The sequence below is a fragment of the Physeter macrocephalus genome, chromosome 11, assembly GCF_002837175.3.
Source record: "Physeter macrocephalus isolate SW-GA chromosome 11, ASM283717v5, whole genome shotgun sequence".
Lineage (NCBI taxonomy): Eukaryota > Metazoa > Chordata > Mammalia > Artiodactyla > Physeteridae > Physeter > Physeter macrocephalus.
Window position 1 is genome coordinate 25,137,016 of NC_041224.1, and position 26,583 is coordinate 25,163,598.

Genomic DNA, 26,583 nt, shown 5'->3' on the forward strand with positions numbered 1-26,583 from the left:
GAGTACATTTTTTTTAAGCAGCAGAAGGGCAGATAATGCCCTTTGGCAATCAGCGTTAGATTAGTACTTCAAAGAAGAGAGGTATCTTTGTTTGATCCACAATAGATTTCAATGGTTATATCAGATCAATGATTCAACCTTAGGCAGTCGTGAAGGTGAGGGAGGGGAAAAAACACTTTTCCCACCAGATATGCAAATCTCTGTTGTATCAACGCTGTTGCTCCCCTTTTATGTTCTGGTACAGACACAACTATCGAAGACCGTGAGGAAATGGGCAGAGGTAAAAGCCAAATCCTGCGTGAAAGGTGTGGTTTTTTGGTGCCCATCCTCTGGGGCATGGGATGGCACCCTCCAGAGACAGGGAGTGGGATGGTGGGAGTGAACAGGGAAGGCAGAAGGGAAATCTGGATCTTTCTTTTTTGGCCTCGATGCCAACACCCAGCATTTTCCTTCTACCTGGCGAGTGAGAGATGGTGGAAGCAACCTGAGAACTAGGAAGGCAGATCCCCAAACGGACCCACACGGACTGAACAGAACCCCTGGGCTCTGGAGAGCAAAATACTGTGTGTCCTTTGAAGGACAGAAGCATCTTGATTTATGGAAGTCTCCATGTTTGCTTTTCCCGTGTAATGCCCTAGCATTGGTAGTCTCAGAAGTGCCAGAGGTAAGCAAAGGAAGAGACACCAAAGAAAGCTTGTTTGCCTATGTCTGAGCCTGGGTGTAAAGGGACAGAAACAGGTGGTCACACTCCTCAGAATGAAACACAGAGAAGGTGACTCTTGGGGCTGAGGGGAGGCTGGGGGGTCAGGCTCCCTCTCTTTCCCGGGTCTTCCCTTGGAACTAACTTTGGAGAGCAGGTGTTGGCTTTAACCAAGGAAGTCAGATTTCCTAACCATGTGAAATGTATCTTTACTGAATTCTTTCATTAGTAGATTTCATTTGCTATCTTACATAAACATCCTGATTTTTCAAATATATACTTGGTCTTACTTGAATTCTCTTGGGCTCTTTCCTTTTCCACTTGGAGTCTCAGAAGATGGCACCCATCAAGGGCTTTCCCAGCTTCCCCTGGCCCCGTCCTCCATTTCCTTCCTCTGGTACCTAGGACCTGGACGATGGCTTTCTCCAATGGAGACCAGCCTCTAGCCTTGAGGAGGCCTCTGGCTCTCGGAAGAGCTCTAAGGGAGTTAGAAGCCAGGGGAGGGTGAGCACTCTACGAAAAGAGGGCAGAAAGGGGGCCATCTGGAGCCTGGGGCCTTGCTGCAACTCCTGCAAAGCAGAGTCCTGGACAACTCTGGGAGAGCCACACTTCAGAAATACGCGTCAAGGCCAGTACATTCAGGCCACATGAATGTCAGCTGTTTACGTGTGTATTTAACTCTGTTGGATGCAAAACTATCCAGGCATTTCACAAAGGATGAAAAACAGTTACAAACGAAAGCAAATCTTCCTTGCGAAAAGTCAGCCACCAGGGCTTCCCTGGGGGCGCGGTGGTTGGGAGTCCGCTTCGTGCCCCAGTCCGGGAAGATCCCACATGCCGCGGAGCGGCTGGGCCCGTGGGCCATGGCCGGTGAGCCTGCGCTTCCGGAGCCTGTGCCCCGCAGGGAGAGGCCCCACGGCAGTGAGACGCCTGCGTACCGCAAAAAAAAAAAAAAAAAAGTGAGCCACCAGGATGCCCTGCATCTCTCTGGGGGCTCAGTCCCTCCTTACAAGGCACCCTGTGAGCTAACAGTGAGTTGGGGATTTAAAGTACAAACAGGACAAGTTCTGGACGCCTCTTCAGCGGTAAGAGAAACACTCCTCTTCTGAGGGATAAAACCATGCGTTTTTATTTTTTCCTTTTCTGTTTGGTAACTTGATTTTTTATTTATTTATTTATTCTTTTTTGGAGTATAACTGCTTTACAATGGTGTGTTAGTTTCTGCTTTATAACAAAGTGAATCAGCTGTACATATACATATATCCCCATATCTCCTGTGAATACACCTTTGAGAAACCCATATGACAAACAAGTTAAGGTGGGGTGTTGGGTTCACAAGGATGCCCCCTCTTCTGGGCACAGCTATGAAAGCACCAAGATGGGGCCCCAAGGGTCACATTCATGCTGTGTGAGCCTGACCATATCTGTTTGATCCAAAGATAACTCTTGACCCAAGACAGGTCTATGCTATCCCTGGAATCGGACAGTTGGAAAAGAGAAGGGAGAGAGAGAGGAAGAGAGGGAGAGAGGGAGGGAGACAGACAGACAGAAAGACACAGACAGCCAAACAGACATGGATAAGGGGGGTGGGATGAGACTTGAGGTTGAATTACACCAATGGTTACACCCTAGAAAAAAGATCATGAATTCTCTAGATGACGTTTCAGGAACAGATCTGGTTGCTTCTCCAGGAGAATCTTGGTTATTCATTTTTTCCCTTGCATTAGCTCAGATAAACCAGTATTCTCATGATAAACACCTTCTGCTTAAGCCACCTGGAGTTGGTTTTCTTTAGCTCATGCAGAACTTTATAGGGATATGCTAGGCTGCTATTACTGAAAAACAGAGGAGAAACAATTCAAAGATATTTGAATATTTCTCAAAATGTTGTGCGAGACTTCATATAGGTTTGGTGAGAGAAACCCACTGAGTTCTTCATCCCTGTGGGCCGTCCATGAGCACTGGAGGCTATGAAGACTGTTCTGAAATGTTAGATCCATGAGACCACTCGTCAGAGCAGGGACCCTGGCAAAACCCCTCTGGATTCAAAAAGCTAAAAGAAGCTGATGGTGGTTTACCCACCGCGGCTGGTCCTCAGTGAAAACCTGCACAGTCATGAGCACCCCACTCAGTGCGGGAGAAATGCCCTCTTGAGCAGGATACATGCTGCTGTCCCAAAGCCTCCCACAGGCCCAGACGGCAAGTCACCGGAGACCAGCCTTAGCAGCCCAGGCTGACATCAGGGCCCCCAAAGGCTCTGCACTTGGTCACCATGTTTGAGAAGCAACAGCACGGTCAGAACGGAGCCCCTGGACTGAGCCGGCTGAATCAGTGCTTTTCAAAGTGTGGTCTCTGGACCAGCAGGACCAGCATCATGGGGTAACAGAAACGTAAATCTGGGGCCCAGGATCTGGGCTGGGCCCCGCAGTCTGTGTTTTCCCAAGCCCCCCGCCCCAGGTGATTCTGATGCCTCTCAAATTTGAGGAACCACCAGCTAAAAGCTCCAATGAGTTCCCAGAAAGACTGGCCAAGTTGTGAATAATTTCTCAGCAAGGGTTCATCCTCACTTTACATCTATGTAGGGAAAGCGGCATATTTGGTCTGAATATCAGCTCCCAGCCTAATGACCAAATCCAGCTACCCAAGAGGCCCCCAAATCTACTAGTAGTATTTTCAAGTTATCTGTGGTTTTCCTTGTTGGTTAGTCTTTTTTAATCCAGGAACTGTACTACGTGTTTGTATTAGGAGGCCATGTGATACACACACACAAAAGGCTTAGATTCTAGAGAAACCTAGGTTTTAATCTCAGCTTTGGCCACTACTGAAACTTTCTGAGTCTCAGTTTCCTCATCAAATGGAGATTCAATACCTGCCTTATGGTGTTGTTATAAAGTCTGGAGATAAATATGCACAGCAGCAGGAATATGTGTGCTCAACAGTGGACATGCTCATCCCATCACCACCACCATCATCATCATCACCACCACCATCATCATCATCACCCATCCTCCTCCTCATCACCATAATCATCATCCTCATCATCACCATCATCACCATCACCATCCTCCTCATCACCATCATCCTCATCCTCATCATCACCATCATCATCATCACCACCACCATCATCATCATCACCCATCCTCCTCCTCCTCCTCATCATCATCATCCTCATCATCACCATCATCATCATCCTCATCATCACCATCATCACCATCACCATCCTCCTCATCATCACCATCATCCTCATCCTCATCATCACCATCATCACCATCCTTCTCATCACCACCACCACCATCACCATCTTCCTCCTCATTATCACCACCACCATCATCATCACCATCCTCATCATCACTATCCTCCTCATCACAACCATCATCGTCACCCTCATCCTCACCATCCTCCTCCTCCTCATCACCACCACTACCATCATTATCATCTCCAAGTCCTTTCGCAGGTACGGCTTACTTCTTGAACAACAGCCTCCATGGCTTTGGTGAAGAAAGTTCAATTTTTTTCTTCCGGTAGAATCGACATGTTACTCATCCTTAATACTCCCTTAAAATTTATTGCCACTTTTCCAAATAAGAGCAATATACCTAGTAGAAGCCTCTTCCCCCATTAGCTTTTTATTTACTTAAATAAATCTTTAAGTATTTATTTACTTAAATAAATCTTTTATTTACCTAAATAAATCTTAGGGTTCAGCATCATTTTAAGAATCTACACTCACAAGGTATAAACCAGAACCTGAGCTATCTGGGCCCAGCTTTCCACTCTCCACAGACGCAAAGACAAAAAGGAAAGTAGGTGCTCCGGGGAGTGCAAACATTGTTTCCACTGAAATCACGTGGTCACTGTGCCTGAGTGCTGACAGCTACTTTGCCATCATAATGTTCTGATTACTCTAAATCTAGTTAGTACAATCACACTCATGCAGTCCTTGAAAAAATAAAAACTCAGGCTTCCCTGGTGGCGCAGTGGTTGAGAATCTGCCTGCCAATGCAGGGGACACGGGTTCGAGCCCTGGTCTGCGAAGATCCCACATGCCACGGAGCAACTAGGCCCGAGAGCCACAACTACTGAGCCTGCGCGTCTGGAGCTTGTGCTCCGCAACGAGAGGCCGCGACAGTGAGAGGCCCGCGCACCGCGATGAAGAGTGGCCCCCGCTCGCCGCAACTAGAGAAAGCCCTCGCACAGAAACGAAGACCCAACGCAGCCAAATAGTAATTAATTAAAAAATAAAAAAATAAAAAATAAAAAAATAAAAACTCAAAGTGGAAATGCTACCTGAATGGAAGACCAAAGCATGGAGTATATTAGAAATATGGAGATACTCAAAATGATTCACAACCATTGACAATGTCAGATAAAAATCTAAGGGTCTTATTGGGAAACAGCATCATCTTTGCTGTTTATCTTAAAAGATACCTGGAAATGGGATAAGCCATTTTCACAACGGCAAATATCAAACTGTATGTTTGCCAGAACAATTTCTCTTATATTACGTGCTAAAGAAAAACCAACTCATATAATTGGAGCCATCAAATTAAAGACATTGAGACATCAGCTCACCTATTCCCCCTCTAGGTAGAGCTATAACTGCCCCAGTGTAAACAGTATTTTCTAAAGTCTCCAGATAAGATACTGTAGTCCCACATTCCAATATTAGATAATCTTCCCCTAGCAAAAAATTGGTTTTATCCAACTTAAATTTCATCTATGAAAAAAAATTTCATCTATGACTTCTGAAGGAGTTCAGAACATGCTACCCCAAAATATGTCATGTGGGCATACTGAATATTTCGAGTTAAAAACAACAAATACAAGGAAAACACTCTGACCCTCCTTCTTTTAGAACAGGAGATGAAATTCCCATTTGAAAGACATCTCCTCCCTGTAGCAGAAGGAAAGTAACATTCTTATCATTAAGGACTAGAAGTTGAAACTGAGAGAATTCTAAACAAACAGACCTTGTTGAAATAATTATTACCTTCCTTTAGTTTCCCCACATAGTCTGATCACTTTTCAACAAATGTCTTTTTTTGTTCAACCTCATATAAAAGCAAATCAATCCTTTTCACCATTGCTTTGGGTCTTCATTCCTTAGGAAGGTTCCCATGTCATGTAAAACTTGCATTAAATCGGTCTGTATGCTTTTCTCCTATTGACCTGTCTTAGGTCAGTTTAATTCTCAGGTCCAGCCCCAAAGAACCCTAAGAGGGTAAAGTAAAAGTCTGCCTCCGGTACACCCCTGTGTCCTCAAGTCCCATGTCCTGATCTGTGCCCAGCCAAAGGCAAGCGGGGAACTGCGGTAGTTTAATTTCTCTGGGACTCATTATCTTCACTGTAAAATAAAAGATATGGAATATTAGGGCTACACGTTATGATTCTAAATCTTCACGAACTTAAAAAAAAAAGCACAGTGCCCTCACAGAATGCTAGCCACTCTCATACAATAATAAATATATGTGAACGGATGCCAGTTGTCAAATTTGTCCAGGTAAAATAATACCAGTTGCTCCTGGCTCTCCTCCCAGAACCTAATTTCCAACCTCTGACCATTCCAGTGGCTCCTGGTGGAACCTTCCCAAGCACTCTCATATCCTTCCTAGGCTGGTACCCAGATAAGGAGACACAGTATCCCATGACTCTTGTTTTCCTCTCCAGTGGGGCTTAAATGATACAGTCATTTTGTTATGATTTACATTCTACTTTTCAAGTACAAAGTGAAATTTCAGCTGGCTAACAAGCCCTGTTTGAACAGTAAGGCTTCTGCATACAAAGTGCATTTCCCACCGTCATCTGAATCAGAGTTCTCAGAGGGCTTAATATGCAACTAATTCAACACTTGCAGAGTCACTAGCTTTGCACCCCAAATACTGTGACCTGGGAAGCAAGCGGCTGGCTCAGCAGGCTCCAGTCTTTCATTGATGCTATATATATGTATCTCTACATATATAAAATATATATTTTAGTCTGACTACATTGATATATCCTAGATTTCCAACTCAGAAACATGTGTTAATTAAATTACTTACAGATCACGTTGAAGAACAAACTGCAGCCTTAAGAAACATCTAGAGAGAGGAGAGGTCTGGCTCACGCAGCCAGCTTTGGAGGACTAAACCTTCAGGATTCCCTTACTGGAGAATTCTGCCTCTGCCCGAAGACCCTCTGTGGTTTCACAGGGCAATCTCAGCCTCCATAGAAAAGATGGGATCACTGGATGCTCTGCTTATGGAAAAAATGCCCAAGGGAAACACAGGATAAAAAGCTTAGAGCGGACACCTTTTTAAATGACTCCACCATGGGAAGACACAGCAAAAAGACGCCGCTGTGAACCAGGAAGCAGTGCCTTGATCTTGGACTTCCCAGCGTCCAGAACTGTGAGAAATAAATTTTCTGTCATTTATAAGCCACCCACCTGTATTATTTTTGTTACAGCAGCTGAACAGACTAAGACAGAAGGCAACTGTCATGTCATAATTAAGCTCTCTGAGAGTTTTAAGAAGACAGCATTGGTCAACAGGGTCTAGTGTTTCAGAAAAATGAAAGGGACTCTATACTCTGAAAAGGCTATGGTGTTCGGCAACTCAACATTAATTGGGGCTCTTTGAGGACACAGCGTCAGTATCACCATTGGGCAGAAGCCGTGTTGTAAAGAGCTAGTAAGTGAGTTGATGGGGGAGGAAGTGCAGCAGTCGATGTAGAAACACAATTTAAAGAAGTCTAGTAGGGGAAGAAGACAAGAGGAAGGAAAGAAAAGAAAACAGAAGAAGGAAGGAGAAAACGAGGGGCATTCTGAAACCATCAGAAGCTACAGGGTGAACCCACTGTTCTAAAAGTCAGAACTTCAGAGGAGAAATGATCCCACTATATGCTGTCAATAATATCAAGCGTTGGCTTCCTTTGGTCCATCTTAAAAACCCAGACTATAATTATGACCTACCTCAGGGGCCAGAATTTTTGTCCTAATGAGTTTATGCACCTCGACAGTACTAACCATCATACACCATCATGATATCCAGTCTCTTCATCTATGTAAATCAGCCCCTCATCAGGGTTAAAACGTCCAAGGACGCCCTCTCTCTCTCCAACCCTGCCTTAGCCGTAGGCATCACTCACTGAAACAAGCACCATTTTCTTTTTGTTGAGGGCTCCTCCCCTCTGGCGGGGATTTGCACAACCACACCCCAGGTGGTCCTCAGTCTCTCTTCTGACATTGCTCTAATCCACCTTCATCCCCTGCAGCATCACAGGAGTCATCCTTCATCTTCCCAACATCCCCTCCCTATCCTCCTCTATGCAGAAGCCTTCAGCAATTACTCTGCCGCCCAGCAGATGAAGTACAAACCCTTTATCCTCCTAGGTAAGCACCTCTGTGCTCTAAGCCACGCCCCCGCTCCTTCTCACCGGCATCTTCTCAAACACTCCAAGCCACACTTCCAAACTCAGCCCCAACGTCATCTCTTTCTGTCCACACCTGTTCCAGTTGTTCCATCCACTGAGATGTTTTCCCTCCCCCTGCTTCCCCACCCACGAAAAGCCTCCCCATCCTTCAAGGTCACTCCAACACCACCTTCTTCTGACTCGCCCAATGGCTACAACTGGTCCCCCTTCCAAACCCCTCTGCCAAGCATCTGGGCCTCTCCTACAGTACACTCAGGCCACTCTTACGCACACTTGTTGGGTGCTCTGGAAAACCTCCTTGTCTCAACTCTCAGCTCCCTGAGGCGTGGACTGGATTTTGTTCATTTTTGAAAGTGTGTATAGAGCGATCAACAAGGTTCAAGAAATGAAATCTATTAATTCAGTGCAAAACTGTGCTAGTTTCTTTACGGAAGGTAGTTTAGTCACTGAAACTTTAGAGCCATTGATAGTATCTTTCCATATTTTAAATTTTGGAAAAGCTATAAACAGTAAAGGAAAATCTCAACCAGAATTATTTAAAACAATAGGGGTAGGTCTTTGGTATGCCATTCAAATGTTTCCCTCTGCAGTCTCCATTTTAAAAGAGAGGATCGTGTGTTCCATCTGAAAAGAACTGACCGCAAAACTGGAAATTCTGTGCCAATTCTGCTAGGGATTTTATGTACTCTACCAAACCTTTTTTTTTTTTTTTAAGTTCTTAGTTTTTTAGTGATTTCCATCTTTGAAATGAATGCAAATTTGCCACTCTCAAAACATTTTTGTTAGGATACACGTGCTTATGTTTTCAAAATATTTGAAGATTCTCTTCACTGAAGGAAATAAAGCATTTTGATTTCTTTTTAAGAGGGAAGGGAATACACATTGTCTTCTTCAACCTTCCCTCCTGTGACATTGGTATAATTCAATTCAATAAAACAGAGTAGTACAGAAGCAGGGACTTTGCCAGGCACTAGAAACACGTGAGGGTCTCAGCTCTCATCCCTATCCTCAAGGTGCTTTAAATGTAGCGGGAAAGAAAGACCAGGAAATGGGCAATTGCTCCATATTGTGATAAGTGGTACAACGGAGGAAAATACTCCATGTTACCGGAGCACACAGAAGGGGCAGCTATATCATCTTCTTTTCCAAAGGAAAGTTTCCTAGATCAGTGTTTCTCAAAGGTAAATGTGCAAATGAATCACCTGAGGGTTCCATTACACTGCACACTCTGATTCAGTGGGTCCAGGGCAGGGACCTGAGAGTCTGCACTTCCAACAAGCTCCCTGGAGATGCTGCTGGTCTGTGGACCACACTCGGAGTAGCAACGGAGCAGACTAGACCCCAGCGGAGGCGAGACCAGGCAGAGGAAATGATGCGAACACAGCCAGAGGGGAGACCACAACATGAACATCTCAAAGAGGTAACTGAATGGGGAAAAAGCAAATTTAAGACTAGGAAAATACCAACAATCTTGGAAGTGTGATATGGCCCTCTTAAATAGATTTGAGAACTCTCCAACTCAGAGTAATCATAAGAGGACAAATCTAAATTATTTAAAAGCCTGAGCTGTAAAATATTTTTAAATGGACTTGAGTTATTTCAAGTTCCTGTAGAATCTTGAACTCACAGCTACACAGGATCACTGCCCCATCTACTTAGGTGAAAAGGTAATTACCAACATTTAGCACACTGGGGTCAAGAACTTAAAAATATTCATTTTCCTAGGAAGCTTTTATAATACCTTCATAGGAGTTTTTTATTGTCATATGCTCACCACACAATTTTTGAGAGTCGTAGAAAGGATGCATTTCAAATGGATCTGTATCCTGAGTAAGCCAAGTTCAGAATAGCAAGATTTTATATAATAAATGTAATAGATGATTGTCATTTTTTAAAAAGATGCAATGAAAAAATTCTGAATGATATATTGACATTATGGGTTATTTTGTTAAAAATTATGGTTTCTGCTAGTAAGTGAATGCAGCTTGTTACTGCAAAAAAAGATTAAATGTACACACTAACTGAACCCTTGAGGACAGAGAATACAGAAGTCTGAAATCTCTACTCTGAAAAGTGTCACTGCCATCTGTTCATCCAACTCAGCACCAATATTGTGAAAATATTCAGGCAGATTTCTTGTGTAAGTAGTTTTTGCAGAACAAAATTACCATTCAGAAGTTTGTACTATACTGCTTGACACTATGGTCTTTATAAAGAAAAAAACCCTCTGATTCTAAATTATTTTTTAAAGAGGAATATCTTTCTGGAAAAATTACATTGACTGAAGAATAATAATACTAGACGGAATAATAATAACTTAATGATTGTCCCCTCACCACCTACATGAGCTAAAGCATCCAAGTCTGCATAATGAAATTCTGTGTCATTTAATTAAATGATGATGTTTTGGAAAGTGAAACTACTTGCTATATTCCTCCAGGTCATTATACCAATAAACAACTTTTTATTTCAGCTTTATTGAGATGTAAGTGACCAGAAGCAACTTCTGCATGGATAGTGTTCATGAGTTAAATTTAGCTTACTGACCTATTCCTACAATCCTCTATAAGGTTTTAAGAAAAAAAAAAAAGGCACTCCAAACCAAAAAAAAAAAAAAAAAGGGAAACACACAGGGAAGGAAGGAAGGGAGGGAAGAAGGTTGGAAGGGAGGATGGAGGGAGGGAGGGACTCGCTCTGGGCAGAACAAGTTAATCAAAGTTTCAACCATTCTACTGACATCTTTAAAGAATACCTGAGTCAAAGCAGGTGTGGGAGTTTCTAGGGCTCACTGACAATGTGCTGTGTTCTGAATCCAACAGAAAAGGGGACCTTTACGAAGTTAAACAGAAAGATGCGCTCACAAACGGATTTGCCTCCCAAGTTTTAACGTTCTACAAGATATTGCTAACGTTCAACCCAAGACCGGGCACGACCTGACTTTTTACTCTGAGATCCCTTTGGGTCACCTCCCAGGGGCTGTATCAAGCGGCTCAGCCCTGGAGGGGCCCTGCCAGGATTAAACAAGCAAACAGCAGCAACACACACCGGGCATCCACAGCGAGGGAATCGGGGTTGGATGTGTGGAAATATGATTCACACCAACCACCTCAACTCGACCCAGGGAAGCACTGGTTTTAAAGAAGTAGCGACATTATCCCTTACTCTCCAGCAAGGAGACTCACTAGAAAGAATATCTAATGCTGAGTAAATACTTCCTTCTGCAAGTTTACTTTTTATACCTAGAAAAAGTTATCTACTGTTGTATAAAAACTTGCCATTGAGGAAAATTCTGTGGCTTCCTGAACTGGTGGGCTTATCCCGCCAACGGTACCTTTCCTCTGTGGTCAGCTCTTCAGTGGCCTCCCCTTCCCTGTGGCACTTACCCTGGCCACCCGCAGGATGACCCATGTCCCTCAAACCCACTCTGATGTCCAGTCACGGTATGCGAGAAGGCACCCCTCCCTTTGTTTCTAGAACATTCCAGAAAGGTACAGCGAGGGCAAAAGGTCAAACAGAGCAAAGCGGGAACAGGAGCAGGGCCTGGGTGCTCAGCACGCCTCCCTGGCCTGTGGCCAGACAGGGAGGGTGAAAAAGTCTTCCCAGATTACGTGCCCCCTGCCACAGCAGCACTTTGCATGGTTCCCAGATTATTCCACCGTCTGGAGCTGGCTTCTTCCTACTGCACTTCTGAGTAGTGGTATCGTCATTCTATTGCCAAGAAGCTGGCACAAAGGACCAAGGTCCTCAAACACACCTGAAATGGAAAGGAAGTATTCCTAGTGGTTCATCTTTAACACGGGCTCTGAGCTCCTTTCTAGCAAATTCCAGAGAACCAGAGACAGCTGGAGGCAGACACGAGAGCAATCACGGCAGCCTCGGCATCAGCGCGTCACCACTGAGGAGGGGATGCAGAAAGGACCGCACATCTAACTGAAATCAGCAGGCGATTCTGGAACCAGATCCAATGTCCCACACTGGAATCTGGCCAAGCTACCGGGGCAGGGTCTTTAGTCCTTGCCAAGCATACCACGGGGCTCTTGAAGATGAGGAAGAGTCACTTGCTTGCACACTACCAAGGGACGCTCTACAAGAGAGCCAGCGCGGTTATGTGGAAAGAGCTCTGAATGAGGAGGCCAGAAACCATCGCTCGGGCAGCACATCCGCGTAAGTCAGCTCTGTGACCTTGGGCCACTCACTTAACTTCTCTGGACCTGTTTCTCCATCTGGAGGTCAAGAGAACTGGACCAAGATCTCTAAGGTCCTTTCCAGTTCTAATGCCCGGTGACTCTCATGTTAGGGAAGCAGACAGTAAGAGAGACAAAGAGAGCAGCAGCTTTCATAGTTTTTTTCAGCAAGAGAAACAGTCAAGCTAATGTATTCCTAACAACTCTGCAACCACGCCGGGCATTATCACTGTGGCACCTTCTCCGCTGGATGAGGGCAGCCACCTCCCTGCGGCTGCTCCCACGGGGAGGCCATACTTGTGTGACGTGATTTCCAGGAAGGCACCTCCTCCCCATTCCCTCTGTCTAGCAAGATGTCCCCCGTACACATAGTAATAAATAAACAGCAAACATTTGGAGAGCTCACGTAACATGCCAGGCACTGTTCTAAGTGCTTTGCATGCATCGGCTCTTTAATCCCTACAAGAAATATGTGAGGTAAGTACCAATAATGTCCCCATTTTCCTGATTTTTTTTCTGGCCGCACGGCGCGGCTTGTGGGATCTTAGTCCTCCAACCAGGGATCGAACCCGGGCCCCCCGCCACCCCTCCCAAGCAGTGAAAGCGCCGAGTCCCAATCAATGGACGGCCAGGAAATTCCCCCCATTTTCCTGATGATGGAGGCAAAGAGTTGAAATCATTTGCCCAAGGTCACACAGCTTCTAAGTGGTACAGTCAGATGAAAACTTAGGCAGGCAGGTTCTCAGGTCTTCACCAATATTTTACACTGCCCCTCTGATGGCAGGATAAGATAGACAGAGATTATTTTCCTTTAATATTAAGGAGCACCCATGCAGTGGGCTGTGGTCTACATCAAGAGTATGTGGCCCTGTCTTAAACAACATGGAAACACCAGACGGATCAAATCATGATGGAAAAGACAGACAGACCCGGGTCTGACTTCCTGCTCTATCTACTTACGTGGTCTCCAGAAATTTCTTATTTAAGTCCCAGCTCCTCAACTGTAAAATGTGAATAATAATAGACACTTCAGAGGTTTACTGTGAGGATTACATAAAACAAGGCTCCTAGAAGTCCCAGCTAGTTTCTAAATTATGACAAAGTGAGAATATGTATATTTAAAATCTCAAAGGGTAGATATAAATGGCTCTAATTTTCAGGTTCTGGTTTTAGAGTTATCATTCTATTAATTTAATTAATTGACATCTATTTCAATTAATCTATTTAGCATCTATTGACATCTATTATCTATTGAAATCTATTGCCGTCTATTTCTTACTATTTGTTGGGAGTCATGAGACTTTTTTTTTGCCACGTGGCTTGTTGGCTCTTAGTTCTCTGACCAGGGATCGAACCCGGGCCCTCAGCACTGAAAGCATAGAGTCCTAACCACTGGACCGGCAGGGAATTTCCGGAAGCCATAAGACTTCTGATTCCTATTGGCTGTTTCTAGATTGAATGAAGTTCCCATAGCAGTTTCCTAACAGAAGGGCAGGCTGGGGACCCTAAAAGATGGGGAACAGCTCCATAAGTGAGACTCTCTCTGCTGTCTCCCCAGCTCCATCACTCACCAAAATTATACCCTCTGCACCTCAGTTTCTCCTTCCACAAAATGGATACAATTTCTGCTCTTACCTCTTCGGCCAACATATTCTGAGCTCTTAACAATAGCATGATGAGAGTGGTAATGCCTAACATTTACATAATCCCTAACACTGGAACATTTCGTAATTTTAAAAGGCTTTTCATATGCCTCATGATCTTATTTAGGCACCCAGACAGCAGATTTTGACAGCCCTGAGGGTATATTGACTAAATTAAGCAAAAAGAATTTCTTGCTCTTCAGTGGAAAGATATAAAAAAACTGAAATGTATTTTAAAATGTGTATATACATATGTGTATGTACATATGTGTCTACATATATGTGCATGTGTTCACATTTATGCACATATACACATATATAAATGTATGCATTTAGCACATCAGTTCTGTAGCCTTCAACAAGAATGAAAACACCGCATCCATCACACCACTGTATTTGTTTACAAATATCCTTGCCTGTGTTTGGATTCCCCAATGATACCTACCTCATATCTGAATCATATAGTCAACCCTATTTTTAAAATATTTATAAAAGAAAAATATAAATGGCTAAAAAATGAATATTAAATCCCATTTACCAAATTCCATATATATTACTATTTTAGAAATGATTTCTTTCACTGTATATTTCCTAAAAACTTCAGACCAATCACCTAAGACTCTGACCTCAATTTTTAAGCTGACTTTGAGGACAAAAGTCAGTGATATGACTTTAAAATGGTAAGTTTTTAAACCACCCAAGGATAACCCTGGACTTCAAATATGTAAAATACAATCTATTCACCAAATTTTATAGAGTTTAAACTAGATAATGAGTCATAAATAAAACTTCACTGAAATCATTTATCTACCCATATAAACAATGCCAAAACCATGTAGAAAATAGAACTGACACAACCCAAAGTTTAACAGAAAAGAAACAGTGAACCTTTGGGGTATATTTATTTCTTTTTCTGTATTTGCCATCCTGGTCTATCCCAGGACTCCTTGTACTTACTTAATCTTTCATGCTGTGAAAGACCCTCCAATATAAGCTATTCTGATTTTTTTGAAATATCAGACAAGAAATATATGTATATAAACATACACACACACATATATATACATATATATTCACATACACAGAGAGAGATATATACAGATACAGATATCAACTCACACACATCTGTTGGAATCATTTAAATAAAATTTATATAAATCATTAGCTAAGTAAGTTTACTGAAGAAGGGAGAAAACATTTGCCAAGATATATTATTAGAGGAATTTTTTTAAATTTATTAATTTATTTATTTTTGGCTGCGTTGGGTCTTCATTGCTGCATGTGGGCTTTCTCTAGCTGCGGTGAGCGGGGGCTACTCTTCGTTGCGGTGTGCGGGCTCTCATTGTGGTGGCTCCTCTTGTTGTGGAGCATGGACTCCAGGCACGCGGGCTTCAGCCAGGTGTGGCTCGCGGGCTCTAGAGCGCAGGCTCAGTGGTTGTGGCGCATGGGCTTAGTTACTCCACGGCATGTGGTATCTTCCTGGAGCAGGGCTCGAACCCGTGTCCCCTGCGTTGGCAGGTGGATTCTTAACCACTGCACCACCAGGGAAGTCCCTATTAGAGGAATTTAAACCACCAACTAATCCACACAAGGGCTGAACTCCCCAAACACAGAACCAGATTAGCTGACAGGGAGCTAGCAAACAGAAATAAGCGTGCAAATAACTAACACTGTTTCTAAAAGTGTGATAAAACACAATGTTTCTTCAACTACTTTAAATATCTAGAGAGTAATATATATAGTATAAAAGGTGGTAGGAACAGCCAGACTGGACGAAGTCGGCTTTGTTGTTATAGGAGAATCATCTTTGCCTCTGCCTCGTTTTCCAGGATGCTCCCTGCCCCCGCTGGCTGATGGACCCGTGTGCACTGGGTCACGAAAGCCCACTAGAAGTCAGCAGAGATTTCTTCCTTGCCCTAATCTCTACTGAGTCAGCACCCGAGCCCAGTGTTTCTAACTCCGTATTACCACCTGAATCCCCTCCACCCACCCCTCCCCTCCAAGCTCCCCATGATGCCTTTAGTTCAGGGCTGGACTCAGGAAATCTACAGGAAGCGGACCTCACAGTCAGAGTCAGGAGGGATAGAGGTAAGCTTGGTGCCGTGGGGTCTCAGAGGGAAGGCCCCCCCGGCCAGCAGGGGGCGTCTCAAACTGAGGCTTAGCCTGCTGTAGCGGGAAGGAGAGGCAGAGGCCTGAATCATCTGTGCAGAGTGTTACTGGAACAAGGCATGAAGAAAGGGGAGTCTGTCTGATCACGAGAGCCACACTTTACATGATACTTGGGAAGCAGAAACCGCAGGCAGGGAGCGGCCCCAGAGGTGCATGGTCACTGGAAAGATAAGCCAACATGCCTGGTCAGACTAGTTTGAATATCCCTGTTTTGTACTAAGGGATATCACCAATTCTCTTTTCCTCCCATTCATAGCATTCTGTAAGCAATGCCCAAGAAATTGATAAAAGTTCATAAAAATGCATTGATTCTGGATCTCAAATCAAATTTTTAAAATGTTGCTGGATTATCTGCTATGGACAAAGCACCATGGGAAAGCCACTTGGAAGCATCAAATGTATCCTGTTTTGGCTGTAAAGTCACGTTGGCATGAGACCAATTTTATTTCTTATACACATGCCCACTGTTAGGATGAAGTAAACAATGACCAGCAAATAGTGGTCTGAACAAAGCGGAGTTTACAGTGAGATCCACGGGGCTCAAAAAAATGGAGAGGCCGAGGTATAGAGCAAAAGAGGAGAAGTCCACCAAATTCAGCAAGATTCCAAAGTCAAAATCTCTGGTAGGGCCAGAGGGACGAGCGTCAGCTCGTGCGTGTGTCTGATGCTTTCACTGAGCCTGGCGTGAACAGGTCCAGGATGGGTTGTGTCAATTTTCCAACAGGACTACGGTCCTTTGGCAGATACACCCACCCGTGCATGCTCCAAGCCTGACAAGACTGGGACTTTAATCACACACACAGCACAATAACCACCACCAAATAACTTCACCGCACCTCTCAACCTGTTTTGCTTGAACTGCACATTTTTTCCAAAATTAAGGGAACTTTCAGCAAGGGTTTTCCAGGGTAGCGAAGGGTTCTAGGATCATAACAGATAGACCTGCCTCCCTATTTGTTATCACATGGCCTCCAGCCATTCCTTTTCTTACTTCCCGCCTGCGTCCTTAATTCCAACACTACCTTTCCAGAGGAGAGGGCTCTCCATGTTGGAACATCATCTTCTAGGCAGATCAGATCCTTAAAAAGCTGTATTGGTGCCTGAGAAACTCAAGTATCAGCTTTACCAGTTTGGCCGTTTTCAGTCACTGGAAAAGTGGTTTTGTTCGCCCCGAATCGATGAATTTCTATTGATGCGTCTGCTCCTCTAACACACACAATAAACTGGCACTTGGCAGTGATTTAAAGAAGCAAACGGGCCAGGCTGCCATCAGAACAAAGCTGCAGGAGTAGAAGCAAGCCAGATTTAAATGCGTTAATTTACAGAAAAGCCTTTCTCTGAAGGCTAATACTTAATTCAAAACCAGCTGTCCTCTCCTTTGGGGGCTCAAGCTGCCTGCCTTCCCTCTAGTTAATCTGTACGAGAGAAACATGTCTGGTCCAAGATAACCAGGGAATCAAGCTACTGTAAGAAGTGCCCCGGCCTCCGGAGCCCGGCTCTCGCCTGGTTGAAGTGCTGACTCACGCTCTCCCCAGAAGACCCAGCCCCACCACCCTGCCCGAGATTCCATCCTGACCTTGGCCTTAGCGCATCCTGGGCTTTGGCATCTGCTGCCTTCAGCAGCCCTGACCCCCCTTTGGAGAGTGGCCTTGTCACTGAGTCCTGCTGACTTGACCAACCCCTCCGCCAGCCTCTCCAGGCTGGGAATGGCCATCACTGCCCCTACTTCCCCTGCCACCCTCAAAGAGCCAGGTTCTCGCTCTTGAACCCAGCCAGTGGCTGGTGCCCACTCCCCACTGATGGGAGGATGGGGTCAAGTCAATTCCCCTCTCTTAGTATAAAACACAGCTCTTCAAAAGGGACCACATTTGAGTTTGCTCCTCTAAATGAACCCTCTCACCTAAGGGAAACGTCGTCTGGTGTGTGTGTGTGTGCGCACGTGTGTACACATCTTTCCCTACTCCTGGACACGTGAAGAGCATCTTTACACCCCTGGGAGGTGAGATCATGAGGCCAGGGCCCTAGAGCAGCTGTTCTCAACACTGACTTGAATGCATGTAAGAATCCCGGGATGGAAAGGGGGTGCTTTTCAAAATTTCCCAATGGCCCCCATAACCTCCGATTCTAACTCAATCGGTCTAGGATGGAGCCTGGGTGTCAGGATGTTCGGAAAAGCTTCCCAGGTGATTTTAATGTGCCACCAGGGTTGAAAACCACTGATTTAGAGAGAAAAAGGCAGAAACCGTCAGCTGAGACTCCTCAGTGTATTCAAGATAGAGAACATGCAATTTAAAAGCAATCGCTACCCAGGCTCCTCCCCCAGGGAAGATCATCTCTGTAGCCGACAAAGTAACCATTAGAACAGCATGCGGAATCCTGGTGCTATGTTTCATAAGCACAGTAGCTCTTTAACCAGTCTGAGCCTTGGTTACCCCAACTATTAGGAAAAGGGCTACTCTAAATACATCTGTCTTGTTTCCTCCATCTCTCCCCTTCATCCCCCCATTTCAATACAGACTGTTTATATATTTGCCTTTCTACTTCTCCAAAAATACTTTACGTGTTGCCTTGAAATTAGATGTGGGTAGCGCCTGCCCTCTAAGGAAATAATACTACAGAAACGATAAACTCTATAATCCAGTGCAGGGTAGGTAACACTGAGGATGTGATCATCCCTAATGCAGAGAACACTCCCTTCATGGGACCGGAGCTAACCATTCCACCAGGGAAAGCTAGGCCTGAGCCACACAGCCCCTGGCCCTGGCCAGTCAGACAGCACCTCTCTCTGCTACACAGTAACTGTCTACCATGAAGCCAGCCTCTTTTTATTCCCTCTGAGCTTGGTTTAATATCCACTTTCAAGTAAGTAGGAGATTCATTTTGGAACTATTTTCAGAGCAAGAATAAAGGCATCCTTAAGGATATATTAGCTACATTACTTAAATCCAATGAAATACATAAATCTCTCACCCTGCAATAAACTCAACACGTAGGAGGGCAAGCAGCCTCCCAGATGGGCCTCCCTGGATGAAGAAAAATAGCCTGGAAATATACAAACGACCAGGGTCTATGACAGAATTTGGAATAATGCAGGCCTCTCTGGGACCCTATCTACAATGATTTAGTTACGGAAAGTACCAAAGGATTTTTTAATGTGTGTTTTCAGAAAACTTTAACATCCAGCAAGCCCAGATCACAGCTGAGCTGCTGAGTGCCAGACCTCCGTCATCGACTGGTCATCTCTAGCCAGCCATTCCCAAGAGCAGCATGTCTGAATCAGAACTCATCACCTGCCCTCCGGCTTCTGGATTTCTGATCTCAGCTAATGGGGTCGTTATCTACCCAGGTAGCCAATCAGAAACCTGACAGTTATCCTAGAATCCACTCTCCCCTCAATCCTCCCCCCATTCTTCCTGAATCCCTAAGTCCTGGAGATTCCATTTTACCTCTTGCATCCCAACACACACCTCCTGTTTCAATGCATTGCTTCCCCGACGCCTCCAATGGCTGCCTAACTGCTCCCCCTAGAGTGAGTCTTGCCCGCCCCCCAATCTATCCTTCCAAGTTCAGCAACAATAATCTCTATGAAACAATCCTTCAAGGCTCCCCACTGTCTAGAGGATAAAGCGGGGGTATACAGCCCCCCACGATCCAGCCTCCCCAACCTCGGGTCTCCCACACCTCGCCTTGAACCCTCCACCTGGTCTGGTGAGCTATGTGGAGTTCCCAGCACACCAGCCTGCCTCCCCATCTCCTCTCCTCTGTTTGCACTGCTCCTCCTGGCTGGAATATCCCTTTGCCTTTCTGTCCTCAGCAAAATATATTCATAGCCTGGACCCACCTCCTCCAAGAAGCCTACCCTCACACCCCACCCCAAAGGGAAAACTGGGCAGCCTTCCCTTGAGCCCCTGATCAGACCTCTCACACAGTATCTACGACGTTATTGCACTTATTTAGCTCCTGGAGGGCAAGGATTGTATCTTGTCTTTTCAACCTCGGTTCCAACTGATGCATAGGAATTTACTAAACATCAGTGAAATGAATGAATGCTTCAGTGGTGGCTTCTAACAGCAGTTTCAAAACTATCTTCTTTACAACTCATATACTTTGCTTTCGGCCGCTTATGACTTGGAACAGCTTCTTACTCCACTTATAAATCGTTTGCAGGGGACCGAAACAATAAATCAGTACAGGAGATACAGCACCTTTCATCCCCTGAGAAATCATTTCTTTGTTTTCCATTCCTGAAAAAAGGGTCACACTTCAAGGCACCCCAACAGCAGAGAGTGAGAACTATCAAAATAAGTGATTCCCAATCCCTGGTCCTCCCTTGCTTTTATCTTTTTTTAATATTTATTTTTATTTTTTATTGAAGTATAGTTGATATATTTATCTTTTAATTTTTTTTAATTGGCCACACTGCACGGCATGTGGGATCTTAGTTCCCCCACCAGGGATTGAACCCATGTCTCGTGCATTGGGAGCGTGGAGTCTTAACCACTGGACTGCCAGGGAAGTCCCCTCCCTTGCTTTTATTTTTTTTTTTTATTTTTTTATTTTTTTTCCTGTGGTACGCGGGCCTCCCACCGCTGTGGCCTCTCCCGTTGAGGAGCACAGGCTCCGGACGCGCAGGCTCAGCGGCCATGGCCCACGGGCCCAGCCGCCCCGCGGCACGCGGGGTCCTCTCGGGCCGGGGCGCGAACCCGGTTCCCCTGCATCGGCAGGCGGACTCCCAACCACTGCGCCTCTTGCTAGGGGCCTTGCCCATGTAGATGCAAGATAACACTGAGAATAAAACTGACTTCCCCGGCTTTGTGGCTTCTAAGCCCGTAAGGGAGACACATGAAAACAAAGGCACCATCCTTGACTCAGCATCCAGCAGCCCCTGTGCCCCAAGGTAGGCCCTCTGGGAAGCTCTGAGCCCACCCAGAATTCCATCTCAAATGCCAAATATCTGCAATGTGGCTACAACTTAACACACAGCCAATATCCTCTTCTCTGAGTGCTGATTTCCTATTGGAAAATGAACAATTTAAATAAATGTTTCATTAACATACTGTTTTCCTGCTTGATGCTAATGTACTTAGAGTAATTTGTTTTCCCAAATTCTCTGCCACAGAATCATTTCATGCAGTCCTCACGGGACAACCTGAAACTCTTCAGGTCCCTAAGAGACAACCTAGAAACCAAACAAACAAATAACAGAAAACCCTTGTACTAAAAAGCCATCGAGACCCATCTGTTCTAGAACACACATCACATATGCTGCAGAACAGGAAGATCCGGACCACCTCAGTGGTGCTGGGTGTGTACTGACGGCAACAAAGCATTGTTCAGAAGGCACTGTTGGTCCCCAAAACACAGAAGTGGGAGAGGTCACTTAGGAAGAATGCAGACAGTGTGACATCTTGTTTTGAGACCCTGTAAGGCTTGTTCCCATTTTTCTTTGCTTATCTGATTCTTACTTTGTGCTGATTCCAAACCCCCAAAATTTCAAGGCTATTTCTAACATCTTTTGCTAATAGGAGAGCTTAAAAACTTCACAGCACAATGCTCAGATACACTCCAATCACGCAAAGGCAGGTCCCATATAAAGGTTTGTTCCCCCAAGCCTTGTGAGACACGGGGTAATGGCTTGATCATGAGGACATGGGGAGTGGCCTGGACACCACGCTAACGGGAAGCCATCTTTTGGGTGGATCCAGCCACATCAGAATGGTCCTCTGTGCGCCACTGGGCTGGAGGAATGATTTTGATTTGATTCTGCAATACTGCGATTTATAAGAAATATATATTTGGTCACTGAGATGACCAAAAAATATTTCTCATATATATATTTGGTCTTGTCCACGGTTCCTGACTCACGGCTCCCAAAACCCTTGGAGTTTCCTTAGTGTTGAGAGAGACAGAAGTTTCTTTGTTATGTGAATGAGGTGACTTTTAGAAGCACCTAAGGATGGGGGCTGGTTGCCAGGAGAACGAACCACGTGACTAGAGGGTTGGGACTTTCAGTTCCATCCCCCTGATTTCTGGGGAGGGGAGAGGAGCTGGAGGTTGAACCAATCGCCGATGGCCAATGATTTTTATCAATCACGACTATATAATGAAGCCTCCATAAAAACCCCAAAGGACAAGTTTTTGTCCCTTTTTGGAGCGCTTCCACATTGGAGAACCAGAACGCTTCTGCATGCCACCGTGCTGCCCCATGCTCCAAGAGGACAGAAGCTCCCTTGTTCAGGACCCTGCCCTGTGTATCTCTTCCATCTAGCTATTGGTTCGCATCCTTTAATATCCTTTCAGAATAATTCGGTAATCTAGTGAGTAAACGGGTTTTCCTGAGTTCTGTGAGCCGTTCTAGCAAATTGATCGAACCCCAGGAGAGGGTCCTGGGAACCTCTGACTTATAACCAGTTGGTCAGAAGTACAGGTAACAACCCAAGCTTGAGACGGGAGCCTGAAGTGGGGGGCGGTCTCATGGGACTGAGCCCTTCACCTGTGGGATCTGATTCTGTCTCCGGGTAGACAGTGTCAGGACCGAGTTGAACTCTCGGACACCCTGCTGGCAACAAAGAATTGTTTGTTGATGTGGGAAAACCCTGAGCCCCACACCTTGGAATTGGGTCCAAGAACCCTATCCAGGTTCTATTACATGGGGAGCAAAATCAAACTCAGTGAAGAGGTGAAGCAGGTAACCAGTGAGCTCTGGCACTTGCTGGGTGCTGGGTGCCAGGTGTGGGGCAGAGAGGCAGAGAGCAGGAGACCCACCAAAGACTGGAAATCACACTGTGGGGGGGGTTACCTCCCTAGCTGTGCCACATCTGAGCTGCAAGGCGATGGACAAGTGACTTCCATTTCTGAGCTTCACCTCCTTCTTATAAAATCAAGCAACAACAACAAGAAAACAATAATAGTAACAGGGGCAGTGGCAGCTACCCTTTCATTGAGCACTTACTATGCAGCAGGTGCTGAACAAACACTTGCTAAGCACCATCTCACTCAATCCTGAGGACACCTGGGAGGATACTGTTAACTCCAGTTTATGGAGGAGGCTCAGAGCTCAGGAACCAACCCCAGGTCACCCAGCTGCAGGGAGTGGCGGGGTCTCGGCTCAAAACCGAGTCCATCTGACTGCCGTGTTCTTTGGAAAGAATAACAACCTCAAATTACTGGCACAGACATTAGGAAATGCTATATAATCTGGAAAGTGCTCTGGACGCCCTACATGAAAGGCAGTCAGGGTTAACAAGCGCCCCCTCACTGCCGGCCAGCATCCTGGTCACCCTCTCCGACCACTGGGCAGCCAGCTCCCGGCAGCCTCCTCCCTCCCGTGGGTCAGAGGCTCCATCATCCCGGAGCAACATCCACTGGGCGGTGGGGGAAGGAGGCCGTCCCTCCTGGCACTTACTTTCTCAGGACCGCAATCTCATTCTCTATGCTGCTTTCTTTGCCCTTCAGTGCCTTCTTGGGGATACACTTCACCGCAAAGAGTTTTCCAGTTGCCTTCTCTTCAGCTAAGACCACTTCGGAAAATGCCCCGCTGTGAACAAAGAGGGAGAAAAAGAAGCAGCTTAGATTCAGGAGATCTGGGCATTCCTGACACAGCTCCTCTGATCCCACTACCAAAATCTGAGTAATAACAAGAACAATTCCCGGCATTACTGTGACTTTTTAACCAGCCACACTCCCGACCAAACTTCTTTGTGCAGAGGGTAGACAAAGGCAAGTGTGACCTCTTGCAAAGGGACACAGGAATGCCCACGTGGGTGTGGGCACCTCCCAGTGCTACCTGCCATCCTGCACAACAGTCACTTGGGAACAACAGAAAACCTCCAGAAAGGTTCCTGCGGGAAAGATCAGGTCCACCTGAAGCTGTCAGCACCCACACCCCCAAGCGGACGAGAGGATAACACTGAAAGGTATAGATTCCTCCCAAGCCCTTTCATTCCCAAGAAAATTTCAGAGCACTTCGCAAAGCTGTAATTAATTCTCACAGATAGGTAACGGGTGTAATTAACGGGTGCTACCTGCGGTATTGACACAGGCTAATTAATTTGTAGGGCCCGTGCAGGGCTGCAGTGAGCAGGCTGTTTCTTTTTTCAACCAAACAAATAATAAAAAAAAAAAAACTTGATGCCTTGAGTGGGGAGAACTAACTTCCTGCCTGAAAATAGAAATCTAACTCTGTGAGGCCACATCACCAAACTGAAAATGTAACCAGAACATTCAGGGCCAGAGATTACATTTCTTCAGAGAGGTGGTCTGTGAGCCCCAGACGCTGCATTGTCCCCCCATCTGACACCTTGTCTATTTCCAGCAGACAATGCCTGGGTGCTGCTCTCGTACTGGCGCACAACTTCCCTAACAACTCAAACAAAAACAGACACCTCCCGTTGCCCGCTGCAGACCTCTGTAACCTGGGCTTTGTGCACGCGGGCCACGGAAAACCACTGAGTCATTCTCTATCCCTACACTTTCAGGAGCAACTCATTTTCTCTGAGACACACCAAACATGGCTTCTAAACAGTTATGACTAGAGACAAACTCTCCTACATCAAAAGAAACCACTAGAAGGACCAATGGCATCCCAATATTGGTCCTTCGGGGCCTTTGTTCTTCAGCCAGCATCAAAGAGATGCCTAAGCAATGGAGGAATGGATAAAGAAGATGTGGTACGTACATACAATGGAATATTACTCAGCCATAAAAAAGAACAAAATATTGTCCATTGCAGAAATATGGGTAGACCTAGAGACTACCATACTGAGTAAAGTAAGTCAGACAGAGAAAGACAAACATCATATGATATCACTTATATCTGGAATCTTTAAAAAATGGTACAGATGAACGTATTTACAAAACAGAGAGTCACAAATGTAGAAAACAAACTTATCGTTACCAAGGGGGAAAAGTGGGGGTGGGATAAATTGGGAGCTTAGGATCGACATACACACACTACTATATATAAAATAGATAATAAGAACTACGGTATGGCACAGGGAACTCTACTCAATACTCTGTAATGACCTATATGGGAACAGAATCTAAAAAAGAGTGGGGAGATTGGTTCAAGATGGCAGAGTAGAAGGACGTGCTCTCACTCCCTCTTGCAAGAACACCAGAATCACAACTAACTGCTGAACAATCATTGACAGGAAGACACTGGAACTCACCAAAAAAGATAACCCACATCCAAAGACAAAGGAGAAGCCACTATGAGACGGGAGGAGGGACGCAATCACAATAAAAGAAAATCCCATAACTGCTGAGTGGGTGACTCACAAACTGGAGAACACTTGTACCACAGAAGTCCACCCACTGGAGCGAAGGTTCTGAGCCCCACGTCAGGCTTCCCAATCTGGGGGTCCAGCAACAGGAGGAGGAATTCCTAGAGAATCAGACTTTGAAGGCTAGTGGGATTTGATTGCAGGACTTCGACAGGACTGGGGGAAACAGAGACTCCACTCTTGGAGAGCACACACAAAGTAGTGTGTGCATCAGGACCCAGGGGAAGGAGCAGTGACGGCATGGTAGACTAAACCAGACCTAGCTGCTAGTGTTGGAAGGTCTCCTGAAGAGGTGGGGGGTGGCTGTGGCTCACCATGAGAACAAGGACACTGACAACAGAAGTTCTGGGAAGTACTCCTTGGCGTGAGCCCTCCCAGGGTCCCCTATTAGCCCCACCAAAGAGCCCAGGGAGGCTCCAGTGTTGGGTCGCCTCAGGCCAAACAACCAACAGGGAGGGAACCCAGCCCCACCCATCAGCAGACAAGTGGATTAAAGTTTTACTGAGCTCTGCCCACCAGAGCAACACCCAGCTCTACCCACCACCAGTCCCTCCCATCAGGAAACTTGCACAAGCCTCTTAGATAGCCTCTCATCCACCAGAAGCCAGACAGCAGAAGCAAGAAGAAGTATAATCCTGCAGCCTGTGGAACAAAAACCAATTTCACAAAAAGATAGACAAGATGAAAAGGCAGAGGGCTATGTACCAGATGAAGGAACAAGATAAAAGCCCAGAAAAACAACTAAATGAAGTGGAGATAGGCAACCTTCCAGAAAAAGAATTCAGAATAATGATAGTGAAGATGATCCAGGACCTCGGAAAAACAATGGAGGCAAAGATTGAGAAGATGCAAGAAATGTTCAACAAAGACCTAGAAGAATTAAAGAACAAACAAAGATGAACAACACAGTAACTGAAATGAAAACTACACTAGAAAGAATCAATAGCAGAATAACTGAGGCAGAGGAACAGATGAGTGACCTGGAAGACAGAATGGTGGAATTCACTACTGCAGAACAGAAAAAAGAATGAAAAGAAATGAAGACAGCCTAAGAGACCTCTGACCTCTGAGACAACACAACAACATCTGCATTACAGGGGTTCCAAAAGGAGAAGAGAGAGAGAAAGGACCCGAGAAAATATTTGAAGAGATTATAGTTGAAAATTTCCCTAACATGGGAAAGGAAATAGCCA

At 45.3% G+C, this 26,583-nt stretch overlaps 1 protein-coding gene across 6 annotated transcripts in view; it reads right to left on the reverse strand.

Moving 5' to 3' along the window:
• The window catches only part of CAMK1D (calcium/calmodulin dependent protein kinase ID), a 449,867-nt gene that overhangs the window by 245,275 nt on the left and 178,009 nt on the right, over positions 1 to 26,583 (reverse strand). For all 6 annotated transcript variants that reach the window (XM_055087827.1, XM_024129560.2, XM_024129561.3 and 3 more), the window contains exon 2: positions 23,512 to 23,643. In XM_055087827.1, coding sequence (XP_054943802.1) covers positions 23,512 to 23,643 — 132 coding nt within the window. The remainder of the gene's footprint in view (positions 1 to 23,511; positions 23,644 to 26,583) is intronic.